Source organism: Pholcus phalangioides, unplaced genomic scaffold (genome assembly GCF_987345545.1).
Source record: "Pholcus phalangioides strain wild (caught in Gottingen) unplaced genomic scaffold, Ppha-v1.0 ptg000017l_1, whole genome shotgun sequence".
Lineage (NCBI taxonomy): Eukaryota > Metazoa > Arthropoda > Arachnida > Araneae > Pholcidae > Pholcus > Pholcus phalangioides.
In genome coordinates this window covers 63019456-63034667 of record NW_028301610.1, presented here as the reverse complement: position 1 = coordinate 63034667, position 15212 = coordinate 63019456, and the positions used below count along the sequence as shown (strand labels likewise).

At 40.1% G+C, this 15212-nt stretch overlaps 1 protein-coding gene across 1 annotated transcript in view; it reads right to left on the bottom strand.

Moving 5' to 3' along the window:
* The window catches only part of LOC149074616 (glutamate dehydrogenase, mitochondrial-like), a 103264-nt gene that overhangs the window by 71204 nt on the left and 16848 nt on the right, over positions 1–15212 (bottom strand). The window contains exon 2 of the mRNA XM_089246993.1: positions 7802–8002. Coding sequence (XP_089103119.1) covers positions 7802–8002 — 201 coding nt within the window. The remainder of the gene's footprint in view (positions 1–7801; positions 8003–15212) is intronic.

The window sequence follows — 15212 nt, the reverse complement described above, 5'->3', positions numbered from 1 at the left end:
TTGTGTGACAAAGTAAAAGTATTAATAAAACATGTACTGAAACCATTAATACTAAAATCGTTAAGAATATATTTTATTGATTGTAGGAACAGAAAAGCAGTTTTTACAAATATAACCTTGAAATATATACAATAATTTTCTGAATGAGTACTGTATGGAAGTAAGTGTAGTAACTAATGAGAAATATAGCAAAAAGTTTTGTTCAACATAAGCAAAGCACATTTTTTACAACAAAAAAAATCAAGCCTCACTGCATTACACATCTAGGGGGGTTGGTAGTTATCATCCCGTAAAATTCAAAAATATTGTTCAAAAATTTATGTAGGTGGTGGTAGGTTTGGTGGCTCAAAAATATTTCTTTAGATTTTTTTCTGATTTGATATCTTTTGAATTTAGTTCCAACATGAACACATTAATTTTGTTCAAAATATGGGGGTCATTACAGAGAGGAACATGATTTATATTCAGTTTATATTGTCTGATTAACTGTCATTTTAAAGATGTATTGTTGATTAAATAAAGAGTGAAAGCTATAAGCATACTAAACTCCCCCTTTTTAGACTCCATTCAGGGAGGAACATGCTCACATTTCACACAAATGACTAGTCAGTATATATCAGCCATAGGCTGAGATACACTTGAAATCCTGTGGGGGGGGGGCAAACAGTCATTATTGCTGGGGGGAAGGGCATCAAGATGATGTCAATTCATATATATACATGTATACATTAGATCAGTCGACTCCACCTTTGACGCTGGGGGGGGGGGGCATTGTCCCCCCACGCCCATGATATCAGCTGATATCTGTATCTCCGCCCATGATATCAGCTGAACTTGGAGAGTGCATAGTGCAGTTTCCTTTGTAGACAGTAAAAATTAATAACTAATGCATATAGAACAGTGCAATTAAAATTTAAGATTAGTCGAATAATAGTATAATTATAATTCAGAAAGTTGCAAGTGTCTAAAACTGAAAATGTTGAAGTATGTGATGTGGAAGTACAATAAGCAAAGAATCAAATTGGAAATCAACGAAACTCCTCTGGAAATGTAGAGTAATTATTAACTGGCTCAACCAAATGAGAAAGATGGTGGCCCAGCAGAAAGCTGTAGGGACCCTTGGCAGTGGCTCAAGTAGGCCAAGTCAGAAGATAAAAAAAATGAAAAAATTTCTCTGGCTGATAATGGTGCGAGTAGGAGAGCTGTGGTGATTTCAGTATAATCCAATGGAGATAGATGTGCAAGACAAATTCAATGATCCCATGGTAGGACCTTCAAAATCATCATAAATATTCAACAAATAGTTACTTTGCAGAAACATTCATTTTAAATGAGTTAGCAACCAGGCGAGTCATTTGGGAGGGGAGGTCGGGGGCGATTGTCCTCCGGCTCTAGAAAATACACTAGAAATGGTGTATATATATACACACACACACATATATTGAGTATATGCTTTTTGCCATACAACAGTCTGAACATGCCACAGACATGTTCAGACTGTTTCACTTGACACATGAACATCACTAATGCACAATCACAAGAGGCACTCTAGCTACCATTGCTCAATAATGCATATATCACTATTTAGATCAGGGGTGCCTATGGGTCATTACCCAAACTTGATTCACAAGGATTTCTTAGATGGGTTGTATAAATTCACTTACCTGAGCTTACCTTGTGGTGCTTTGTTGCTTTAGCTTTTGTATTAATTGTTTAATATCCTTTTAGGATTTAAAAAAAAAAAGTCTTCATTTTCTAGGCACTTCCATAGGTTAACAGATCTTGTCATGTATTTTAAATGAACTCCATTAGCCTCCATTGTAACAACTTGCCTAGGCCAGTATTCTTCATAATTTACAATCACAAATTCTTCATTTGCAGATATATAATCATCACTCAGGATCTCATGGTATGTTGAGTCCTCAAGGACTCATCAGCGGGCGCAGTAGCCCAGGTCAATAAGATACTCTCCTAAAGTACCAAAGGATGTTTAGAGGTGTCGAGAGTTCAATTCCCAGTTCGTTCTTGTCAGAAAACTTTCCTGACACAGGGGTACAACAGAAACGGTGACATGACCACAGAAAAAATTGCTACTGCAGGGAGTCTCCCATCAAGGGGTTAGCGCACCAACCTCTCGAGGAGTATAAAAACAAGCCTGCCATTCGGTATCGGCAATAAATTGTAGGTCCCAGGGTCTAATTAGCCCTTGTGTGCAGAAAATGACAGTGGTGCAACAAAAATTGATCAATGACTCATCAGCATTTGACAAGTTCAGTGAAGTATCAGAAGCCAAGGAATATCCATCTTCATAAAGTTGCTTCGGGGGGGGGGGGGCTGCGGGCTCATGTTGCCTGAGCCCTTTAGGTTCCAGTGCCAATGAGATGCTGTATTTAATGAACTTTCAATTAAAAATTAAAAAAAAATTAATTTTTTGATTGATTCTTTTTTATTGTACTATGATTATGTTGTCCCATGGGTTACCCCCCCCCCCCGCCCATGGCAAAGCTGAACATTCATCATTACTGACAAGCTCCCTTCAAGGCTTCTGGCCGTCTGGCCAGAGAGCTTTTGTTGTTTATATTTACCGGTGGCATCTTTGTACATGCCCCTGCTCTCGTCCAAATCTCGTATTATTTTACCTTCGTTTATATTTGTAAATAAATAATTGTGTTATTGTTTAATCTACTGCTTCGAATAATATAGTTATGTCTCGAAACCAGCTCGCATAGCTATATATTGGTGACCCATTGTTTACTCGAACCCGCGCGATATGGCAACCGATTCGACTGATGGATCCACCACGCAAGGCCTGCAAACAGACAGCGTGGCAATCAAGCCACCCCCTTTCTGGTGTGAGACGCCAGCATTGTGGTTCGTGCACTTGGAAGCTCAGTTCAAAACGGCAAGAGTGACCAGTGAAGAAACTAAGTACAACATCGTGGTCGGCGCCATGGACCAACGACTACTCAACGTGGTCAGTGACATCGTCATGTCTCCGCCTAATGATCGTCCATATGCTGCACTGAAAGAGGCTCTCCCATCAAGAATGTCCGAATCAAAGAGCACCCAAATCAAAAAATTACTCTCCGGTTTAGATTTGGGCGATCGTCGACCATCACAGCTGCTTAGGGATATGAGAAATCTCGCGGCAAACAAGGTAAGCGACGACATTCTCAAATCTCTATGGCTGAAGCTCTTAATTGCCACAGCATGCGCAAGCAATCTTGTCAGTGAGCTCGGAATCGTTGTCGAAATTAGCCGACGTGGCCGATAAAATTCTCGAAACTTGTGATTACGCAAATCCGAATATTATGGCTATCGCGAAACCAGAAAATGACGCGTCCCAGTCATCACATGAAATATGCCTCACCTCTCTTTCATCTCAGATCGCAAAATTAACTAATGAGGTGCAAGAACTAAAACGAGCTAAAAGTCTATCGCGATTTCAACGGAGCAGTAGCAGAGATGTGACCCATTGCGGAAAGGACATTTGCTGGTACCATAGGCGCTACGGAGATGACGCCCGGAGATGTACAAAGCCCTGTGCATATGTCAGCTCATCTAATCAGGGAAACGACCCGGGGCATCATTGATGACGACGTGTGATGCCAGCCAAGTCTCCAGTCGTCTTTTTCTATTTGATCGCTGTTGTAATAGACATTTCTTGGTCGACACAGGAGCGGACGTTTCCGTGATACCGGTAACTGCAAATCGGCGACCCTTTCCAGACAAAATTTTTTCCTTGTATGCTGCAAACTCTACCAAAGTTCTCACTTTCGGCACCAAACGTCTATACCTCGATCTTGGTTTAAGACGAAGGTTTCTCTGGACTTTCATCGTGGCAGACGTGTCCAAGCCAATACTTGGAGCGGACTTCAAGGAATTTGGCTTACTCGTAGACATCAAACGCTGACGCCTCGTCGATCCTGTCACTTCACTTAGCTCATCCGGCCGGGTTGTTGCTGGTCCTTCTTGTGCATTGACGACTGTTTCTCATGACATCAGGGACGACCGCATCAGAATTCTACTGGCTGAATTTTCCTGTTTAACTCATGAATCACCCGTTCTGAGAACTGTACCTCATCGTGTCGAGCATCACATTGTCACAAAAGGCCCGCCCGTTGTTGCCAAAACACGTCGCTTGGCTCCAGACAAGTTGCAAATTGCTAAAAAGGAATTCGACTATATGCTGCAACAAGGCATATGCAGACCCTCCCAGAGCTCATGGGCCAGTCCTTTACACCTGGTGCCAAAGAAGGCTGGTGGTTGGAGACAATGTGGTGATTACAGAGGTCTCAACGCCATCACTCAACCGGATCGATACCCGATTCCAAATCTGCAAGACTTTTCATCAAACTTACACGGTTGCACGATCTTCTCCACTATCGACTTGGTTCGTGCATATCATCACATACCAGTTGCACCAGAGGACATTGAAAAAACTGCCATCACTACACCATTCGGCTTATTCGAATTCACCAGAATGACATTCGGCCTAGACCTTCCAACATTTTCTCCATTGTGTGCTCAGAGGCTTAGACTTCTGTTTCGTATACATTGATGACCTCTTGATTGCTTCAAAAAATGTAGACGAGCATCACATCCATTTACGACAAGTTTTCGAGAGACTCAAAGATGCTGGTCTTGTAATCAATCTCGAAAAATGCTCGTTCGCTCAACCTGAAATCACCTATCTTGGTCATCACATCACTGCTGAAGGTATCCATCCAACATCCGAATGAATCAATGTCATCCAAGACTACAAGAGACCAGAGACTGTAAAAGATCTACGAAAATATCTCGGAATAATCAATTTTTACCGGCGATTTATTCCCAGTGCTGCCAAAACTCAAGCTATTCTTAACGACTACCTCAAAGGCAGCAAGAAAAATGACAAATCTCTCATCGAGTGGTCTGAAAAAGCTATTGCACCATTTGAGTCAACCAAGCAACAACTCATCGATGTCACCATTCTCGCTCATCCGTCTCCTGATGCAGAACTTGCTGTAATGGTCGACGCATCCGATATGGCTGTTGGAGGAGTTGTTCAACAAAAAGTCAAAAATGATTGGCAACCGCTAAGCTTCTTCTCTCAACGATTGACTCCAACTCAGACTCGTTACAGCACGTACGACCGAGAACTTCTCGCTGCGTATTCAACAATAAAGCATTTCCGTTACTTCCTGGAAGGCAGAAAATTCACACTTTACACTGATCACCGTCCTCTCATTTTCGCTACTCAGCAAAAAACAGAAAAAGCTTCTCCTCGTCAAATACGCCATCTGGATTTCATATTTCAGTTCACAACAGACATACAACATATCTCGGGTAAAGACAATGTGGTAGCTGATACCTTGTCCAGACTCGACGAAATTCATATGCCTCAAACTGTGGACTACACTGAAATGGCTAAAGCACAGGAGGATGACGATGAACTGATCAAAATACTTTCTTCAAACACAAGTCTCAAACTTCAAAAATTTCCAGTTTTTGGTTCCAACTTACAAATCTACTGTGATGTTTCCACTGGACAAAGCAGACCGTATGTTCCAGAGTCCTTCCGAAAAACTGTTTTCAACTCTGTTCATGGACTTTCACATCCTGGCATCCAAGCTACTGCCACAACTATTGCCAAAAAATTTGTTTGGCCATCAATCAAAAAAGATTGCAAAACATGGGCAAAATCCTGTCTGACATGTCAGAAGTCCAAGATACACAAGCATACCAGAGCACCTGTGGGACATTATCTACCAGTTTCCAAGCGCTTCGACGAAATACATTTGGATATCATCGGTCCCTTACCCTCTTCAGAAGAACATCAGTATTGCGTAACCTTGATCGACAGGTTCACGAGATGGCCTGAAGCAATACCAGTTCCAGATATCCGAGCCGACACAGTGGCAGCTGCAATATACTACGGATGGATCGCTCGTTTTGGTGTTCCTAGTGTCATTATGACCGACCAAGGTTCCCAATTTGAGTCCCACCTCTTTACAGAACTGTCACACATAATTGGATTCCAAAGACGGCGCACCACCGCTTACAATCCAAAATGCAACGGCTTCATCGAAAGATGGCATCGAACTCTGAAAGCTGCAATCAGATGTCACAGCAACAAGCAGTGGACTCGAGTGTTGCCTACAGTCCTCCTGGGATTAAGGTCCACATTCCGGGAAGAGTTCAACTCAACCCCAGCTGAAATGGTTTACGGCACGAACATCCGACTGCCAGGGAATTTTCTCTATACATCTACCTCATCTCCATCTTCTTCCGATTTCATTCAACATCTTCGTGACCATTTTAACGACCTTAGACCAGCTCCGCCATCAAGGCATTCAACACTGCATGTTTTTGTCTCTTCAGCGTTAAACACCTGTCCTAGTGTATTTATTCGTATGGACGCTGTGAGAAAACCCTTCCAAGCTCCGTATGAAGGTCCATACAAAATCATCAAAAGGACAGACCAATATTACACTCTCTCAGTAAACGGCAAAGAAAAAAACATTTCCACAAACCGGTTGAAACCCTGCTTCACAGAGAACTTCGACTCATCTCAAATCAATGGAAAACCTAACGAAAATCAAGCACCTCATCCGAAGACTTCACAACCTCTTCATACGAAGAAAAAGGTTCATTTCAACACGGCAGTGAAGACTTCGAGCGAGACTGATAAATCGAAACTTCAACGACAGACTCGTTCTGGAAGACTCATCAAACCACCTTCTCGTTACGAATCGTTCTCTTCTGTTCACTAGAGGGGGAGTAATGTAGTGTCTTCCCATCACTTGCAAAAAAATTATTTTCCTCTTTGTGGCAACACCACAAAAATCCCATGTCAAGGCCGTCTGGCCAGAGAGCTTTTGTTGTTTATATTTACCGGTCGCATCTTTGTACATGTCCCTGCTCTCGTCCGAATCGCGTATTATTTTACCTTCGTTTATATTTGTAAATAAATAATTGTTTTATTGTTTAATCTACTGCTTCGAATAATATAGTTATGTCTCGAAACCAGCTCGCATAGCTATAATACCAGATGATGTAAAAAGCTGACTATGAAGAAGAAAACTGTCAAATTATGAGTGACTGGAATTATTCATGACCTGCAAAGTGAAGAGATACTGTTCAGACATTTCGCCATGCAAGTGCAATGGATGCTTTTGATATCACTATTAAATAGGCTGAAGAAAATGGTATGGTTGCTTTCGATACTGCCATGTTAGACACTCCAAGAAAAACATTAAAAATGTTATTTAAGGATAAGAGAGAAACAGAAACAAAGACAATTGAGTTTGTCTTTCACTTTGACAATTAAACCATCTCGTTGGATATTTTGCCAATTGCGGTCTTTGAATTTGTATTTTCACTCCTACCAAAAAATAAAGTTACAAGATATTGTGACTGAATTTTTTTTTTAATGAAAAAAAAAATGTTTAAATGCATCTATTCAATTTCATTTCAGTAAAGTTTAGAACTATCAAATATTGTAGGCTCATATTTAAAGTTCATCGATTTTATTGATGACATGATTTTCTTTATTAGTCACTTTGTTAATAAAAACATGGTGTACAGTAGTTTAGATAATTTAAATCTAAAAAAAAAATTTTTTTTACACATCTTTCTGTAATTTGGCTCACCATATTATGGCTTTTTGTATTAACTCAGTCAAAGATACCAAATACCTGTTTTTCTAGATAATCTGTCTCGTATCAGCTTTGAAGCTGAATTATGAAATGGGTAAATTTGCATTTATACTCAAGACATTCAATAAAGGGTTGGGAAAAAAACAGTAAGTATGCCTTACCCAGAAATCCTTTCTTTGCAAGCTGTAGGGCAAAGTTTCTTGTAATTTTCTCAAGTTCAAATTCACTGTATTCCTTGGGGTTGATTTTCAGACCAGCTTTAGCTCCACCAAATGGGCAATCCACAACAGCACATTTAAAGGTCATAAGAGCAGATAATGCCTTAACTTCATCTAGACATACTTCAAGACTATATCTAATTCCTAATGAAAAATATAAATTATTACTTACAAAAAATATCATTGTGGCAAATTTAACTCAGCTAATATTTAATTCTTACATGTATGGGCTTTTATAAACAATCAACAATATTCAATTTGAAGAAAAAAAAATTCTCAACAAAATTTACCATAGGATAAAATTGGAATAGATGGCCATAGTTGAAAATTGAAAATTTTTATCCCTTAGCCCCTCCCAACTGAGAATAAAAAAAACAGGGTAGAGAGAAATGCTCTCTTTCTATTCTTTGTAATGTATGCACAAGCTGATACTACTCAAAAAGGGAAGGGGAAAAAAAGTATTTCCAACACAGTCTCTCTTCTTCTGCTGCCAAAACATAAACAAAAGCTGACTATCCACTGGCTGCTGATCAACTGGCTGACCCATCTCCACTGGCTGCTGTCACATAAAAAACATGTTTGAGTGAGAAAAAAAATACAGTGATCTCTCACTTACCTGTCTATCTCAGTTATACAATTTTCTGCACTCCTGGTCAAAGATATAGCATAATGATGCAATTCACTGAAACGTCTCTCAATTATGCATGTTTCTTTCCTTGTTCCAACACATAAGTGAGAGATCATTCTATTACCCAATTTCCTGGGCTTGTCATTACCAAAATAAAAGGGTTTTAAGCACTCTTTGTGTATTGCACTCTTTTGTCGTCCGTTTTTCTATCTGCCTCACAAGGAACAATTAGAAAAAAGTACAGTACTCTCTAACACTAGGAAACTAAGCATTTTGGAGCCCAAGATCTCTGGCCCTTCTCCCACTTCACCAGAATTTCCTAATAGTGCAACGCATGTACCTGAACTGATGGAAAAAATAAAGAGAATTGAGATAGTGTCATCTCCCTCCATTGCCCCATTTTTCTGCTAAGAACTAGATTGTTTCCCTGCATTGCAAGGAGTAGAAAACTGTTTTTTTTCGGTTGAAGTGATGACCAGAGAGGGCTGAGCTGCCGGAGAGTTCCTAACTCTCTCCCCCCCCCCCCTTAAAAAGATGTAATCAAATCACCAACACAGCAGTTTTTAAAAATTGATGTAAGAAATAATGTATTTTTATGATTTTTAGGCCCTCTTTGAACAGGGATCCTACGCTCCCGCACCGTTTTCTGTCTCACAAGGAACAATTAGAAAAAAAAATTACAGTACTCTCTAACACTGGAAAACCAAGCATTTTGGAGCCCCAGATCTCTGGTCTGCCTCTCGCCTTACCAGAATTTCCTAATAGTGCAACACATGTACCTGGACTGAAAAATTAAAATTAACAAACCACACAACCAGGGTCATATCGTCCAATATGCTTGCTCCCAGTATGGGGTAAGACAATGGATAAAATTATTGCTAATAGACTTATACAACACTTGGAAACACACGAACTACGGTCTAGAAGACAATATGGTTTTAGAAGAGGTTGTGGAGCGATACAGGCACTACACAATATAATTTCTATGCTATGAAGAAATATAGGCAAGACATACATATGCATGATATCCTTGGATATCAAAAATGCATTCAATAGCATTAATACAAGGAAGATAAAGGAATTATTAAAAATATACAGAATGCCGAAATACCTAGAGGAAATTATTAGGAGTTTTTTGATGAATAGAACAATTGCAATCAACAATTGCAATGAAAAACACAATTATAACATTGGAGTCCCGCAGGGATTGTCACTGGGACCCATCCTGTGGCTAATTGCAATTAATGAACTTCTTGAAATACCAACTGAGGAAAACGAGGAATTTCAAGCATTTGCGGATGACTTAATTATTACACTGAAATCAACAAATTACAATTCATTTGAACACTCTAGCCAAAGAATACTCTGAGCGGTGGACCAGTGGACAGAGAAATTCGGCTCAGAAAAGTGCAGATATTGCATGAACATGGACAGGAAGTTGGAAGAAAACCATCAATTAAGATAAATAATAATATAATACAGTACAATAATAATATAATCTATTTGGGCATAAGAACAGATTATAATCTGAACTTTTCAAATCACCTTGCTAATATCCAAGCTAAGGTACATAATCAAATGCAGAAATTACGACAAATCTCAAGAGCTACTTGGGGAAATAAACCAATTATCTTTAAACAAATCTATAAAATATGCATGTTGTGGTGTCCTTATAAGAAATGACTAAAAGAACTAAACTGATAAGAACATACAACGCCACCTAGTGTTGTGTAAGGGGAACTAGTGAGTTCCACCTCGGACATCAAGTAGACAAGATGTCTAAATGTTCTGCTCTTTCCACACAACAAGTGGCGACGAGGCCCATCTTAAAAGTTGGATAGAGTATTTACTCGAAGACTGCAAAAGGTAGGAGAAAAAGTTTTTCATACATCTCTGACGATGGAAAATTTAGTTGAAGAGTTAATAACACAGAATCAAGCTCTCGAATGAGATTATCGGGAAGCCGGCAGAATTGAAGGTAGTGAAAGCGGGGAAGAGGAAAACGAAACTGCCCACGCAAAACAGAAACTACTCTGCCGCCGCTGTCAAATATCCGCCGTGTATACGATGCACAGGGGCAAATCACGATAAAGACTCCTGCAGATTTATTGCTAGCAAATGTCGCTTCTGTAAAAAAATCGGGCATATAGAAAAAGCCTGCTATGCGGCAAAGAAGACTCAATCGACACCTAACAAACAGAAACAGATTTCAGTTGAGGAAAACGAAAATGACGTTTCCATGTTTGGGTTAGAGAGGGTATTGAGTGAAGAGCCGAAAAAGCCTCCGATGATGGTTACTGTCAACATAGACAATAAACCAGTGAGTACGGAAGTTGATACGGGTGGAACAGTATCAGTAATGAGCTTACAGAGATTCAGAAAAATCTCGAAGAAAAAAGTTCAACCTACGAATTTAGTATTCCGGACATACAATGGAGAAAAAATTGTCCCAGCGGGATATGTCACTGTGAAAGTGGAGTACGGAAAACAAAAGTTGCACTTGAACTTATATTTGGTGAGGGAAAATTTAGACACGATTTTTGGCCGTGAATGGCTATACAAAATCAATCTAGACTGGAACTCCCTTAAGGCTGTGAGGACCGCTAATGACATGGATCTCAAAAAATTGTTGGATGATTATAAAGAAATTTTCGACAACAAATTGGGTGAGATAAATAACCATGAAGTGGAACTAAAGCTAAAACCAAATGTTACCCCAGAGTTTCGTAGAGCGAGAACTGTGCCCTTCACATTAAAAGACCGGGTTGAAAAAGAAATAGACCGGCTTGAAAGAGAAGGCATTATCGAGCGGGTTGAAACTTCAGATTGGGCTACACCAGTTGTTCCCGTGGTGAAACCAGACGGATCCATAAGGTTATGTGCAGATTATTCTGTCACATTAAATCCTAAGCTAGAGGTGCCTCAGCATCCCTTACCCACGTTTGAGGAAATATTCTCATGTTTAAATGGGGGTAAACGATTTTCAAAATTGGATTTCAGTCATGCATATTTGCAAATGAAAGTGCACCCTGACAGCCAACGACTCCTAACCATAAACACTCATAAGGGGTTACACGCCTGTAAAAGATTGATGTACGGCCTAAATGCAGCTCCAGCAATATGGCAGAGGTACATTGATGGGCTATTCCAAGGAATAGATGGTGTAAAAGTTTTTATGGATGACGCCAGAGTGACCGGAACAAATGGCGAGTCACATCTCAGGGCTTTGAAAAATTTTTTCAAAAAATGTCAGGAGCATGGGCTGAAGTTAAATTTGAAAAAGAGCACATTTTTTCAAAAAGAAATAAATTTCTTAGGTCACAAAATTGATGAAAATGGCCTAAGTGAAACAAATTAGAAAACTGAAGCAATTTTGAAAGTTCCCGCACCAAAAAACGTTCAGGAAATAAAAAGTTTTCTGGGCATGGTAAATTTCTACGGGAAATTTTGTCCAAATCTGGCAACCATTGCCTATCCTCTCAATGAGCTGACAAAAAAGGACGTTCCGTGGCGTTGGTCTAAAAAGTGTGAGACTGCATTCAAGAAGATCAAAAAGGAAATTTGCTCAAAGCGAATCTTGATGCACTATGATCCTACACTACCTCTTACTCTTGCTTCGGATGCTTCTCCAGTGGGAATAGGAACAGTTCTATCACATGTCTTACCAGATGGAACAGAAAGACCAATTGCCTTCGCTTCTCGTATGCTGACAAAAACGGAACAGAGATACTCCCAGATTGACAAAGAAGCTTTGGCAATTATCTGGGCAGTAAAGAAATTTATGCTTTACTTGAAAGGCCGAAGATTTACTCTCATAACAGATCACAAGCCTTTGGTAGCGATATTCAGCTCGAAGAAAGGTCTACCAGTGTTGACGGCTACTCAACTTCTGCATTATGCCTTGATCTTACAAGCATATCAGTTCGATATCATCTATCGTAACACACAGAACCATGGTAATGCAGATTGTCTTTCCCGATTACCTTTAAGGTCCGAAGACTTAGTTGTAAAGGATGACATAGAACTCTTCCAGTTGAATCAAATCGAAACACTACCAGTGGAAGCTCAACATTTAGCAAAAGAGACACAAAATGATGAAGAGTTGGGTCCATTGCTGAGGAAATTGAAATTCGGTGAACCTTTAGGAGGGAAGGAAGCCGAGTACACCTTGCAGGACGGATGTATAATGCATGGCCAAAGAGTTTTTATTCCGAAGAAATTTAGAAATCAAATTCTTGATGAACTCCATCAAGGCCATCTGGGCATTGTTAAAATGAAAGCAATTGCTCGATCCTACGTCTACTGGAGGGACATTGATAGCGACATAGAGAAAGCTGCTAAAAACTGTCCAGATTGCTCCAGATTCAAGTCCGATCCGGTGAAAGCAAGGGTACACCATTGGGAATACCCGAGTGCTCCGTGGGAGAGAATTCACGTAGATTTCGCAGGTCCCATATTCGAGCATATGTTTTTGATCGTAGTCGATGCTCATTCTAAATGGATGGAAGTATACCCGATGAAATCACCAAACACGTTCAAGACAGTTGAATGCCTACGGGACTGTTTCTCTCGATTTGGACTGCCTTTAGTGTTAGTGAGTGACAATGGTCCTCAGTTCACATCACACGAGTTTGAAATATTCATGAGGAATAATGGAATAAAGCACAAAACGTGTGCTCCCTTCAAACCATCAAGCAACGGGCAGGCAGAGCGATACGTTCACACCTTAAAACAATCCCTTCGGGCGATGCAAAGATTTCCCGGAAACATCTACCAAAAAGTGAGCACGTTTCTGTTGAATTACAGAAAAGCGCCAAATGCGACTACCATGCAAAGCCCAGGAATGTTATTCCTAAAAAGAGAAATCCGAACTAGGATAGACCTAGTCTTGCCAAATATCAAGAACAGGGTTCAAGAAAGAATCAGAAATGAGGTCACAGACTTCTATGACCGAACTTTCGAGCCAGGAGATCGTGTGGCTGTGCGAGATTACAGATCCGCCAATAACAAGTGGAAGTTCGGAACTGTTCTCAACAAAGACGGAGTTCTACACTACACTGTAGATGTAAATGGAACTCTCTTCCGACGTCACATCGACCAGATGAGAGCAGCTGGCAATCAAGTCCAGCCAAGCTTGGTGATACCCCGAGTTCCAGGCAAACTTTCATCAACTCCTGTCGCTGCTGACTCCGAAGTACAGATTGCTCCAGAAGAACAGACAACTCCGGCAGAGATCAGTAGCGATCTACCAACACCAGCTAAGGCACCAGCGACGTCCAGCAAGCCACCAGCGATGTCCAGTACTTCCTTTCCTTTGCGACGTTCCCAACGAACCAGGAAAGCTCCTGTCCGGTTGGATCTTTAAATTAGCGGGGAGGAATGTGGTGTCCTTATAAGAAATGACTAAAAGAACTAAACTGATAAGAACATACAACGCCACCTAGTGTTGTGTAAGGGGAACTAGTGAGTTCCACCTCGGACATCAAGTAGACAAGATGTCTAAATGTTCTGCTCTTTCCACTTTATAAATTCTTCCTATCTATATGTATGTAATCTATCTAAGTCTAACGTAATAATAAATACTCATCAAAATAAATACCCATGTGATATCCACTCTGCTAACAAAGTGTTAAAGAAAACACAACACATGGAAAAGAAAATACTATACGCAGCAGAAGCTTGGTGCTCAGGTGGTCGCTAAGCTTAAGCAAACTATGGTGGTCAAGTGGGCATAGTGACAGACTCGCATCGCGAGGGCTCAGGTTCGAACCCCACCGTCGCCATAATGGTGGTCGGCTAAAGTTGGTTTTCTGTGGCTCCCAACTTCAAGGTACGAATGCGAGCCGATCTCCCCTTTAAAAAGTATCGCCACAGACCTACAAACAGTACAAATGTGATTCAATCATAACACATCACTCACTTCCCTTCTGAAATATAGATGGCAGCACTGAAAAATCAAACAACACTACATATGCACTCAGACTATTAGGTACGCACACAGTTACACTTCCGGCACAACTCACTAGGTAGTAAATCGCCCATAACTAGTGATAGAAACCGGAGTTATGCTCGGTTTGAAAGAAAAGAAAAAAAAAGAAGCTTAGTATCAAGATCTTGGTTATTTGAACGATAAACTTATACAGACACAAAGGAGAGCCCTGCTATTAATCACCAAATGCTATGACTCAGTTTCTAATGAGGCGTTAAATATACTATCAGAAACAATACCTATACATTTGTTGGTTAAAGCTCAAAGAAAAATGTTCCTTCTGCATTACTTACAAATTCCAATACAGATAGGATAGAAAATCTACACCCCAGATACTAAATTGCAGAAAAGTCTAATTATTGAAGAACCATGGACTATGCATGCCATAACTTAGGACACAAACTCTTATGATGAGTATGAGTGGTCTCTATATACAGATGGCTCCAGAATGAATGAAAGAACAGCATGTGGTTACATAATCTTTCACTGAGGAATACCAATAATCACAGAAAGCTACAGATTATCGGATTGTGCAAGTCTAAAGATCTGAAATGATAGCAATAAGACTGAGCCTAATGAGAGCGGAAGAAATATTAATAGATGACCTGCACCTGTATATTGATTCTATGTCCTCGTTAAAAACGTTGGAGAGACCCAAAAGAGATGATCCAGATACCACAATTATCAAAGAAATATTAACGAGGATGACGGTCCATTTTCACTGGATCAAAGCACAC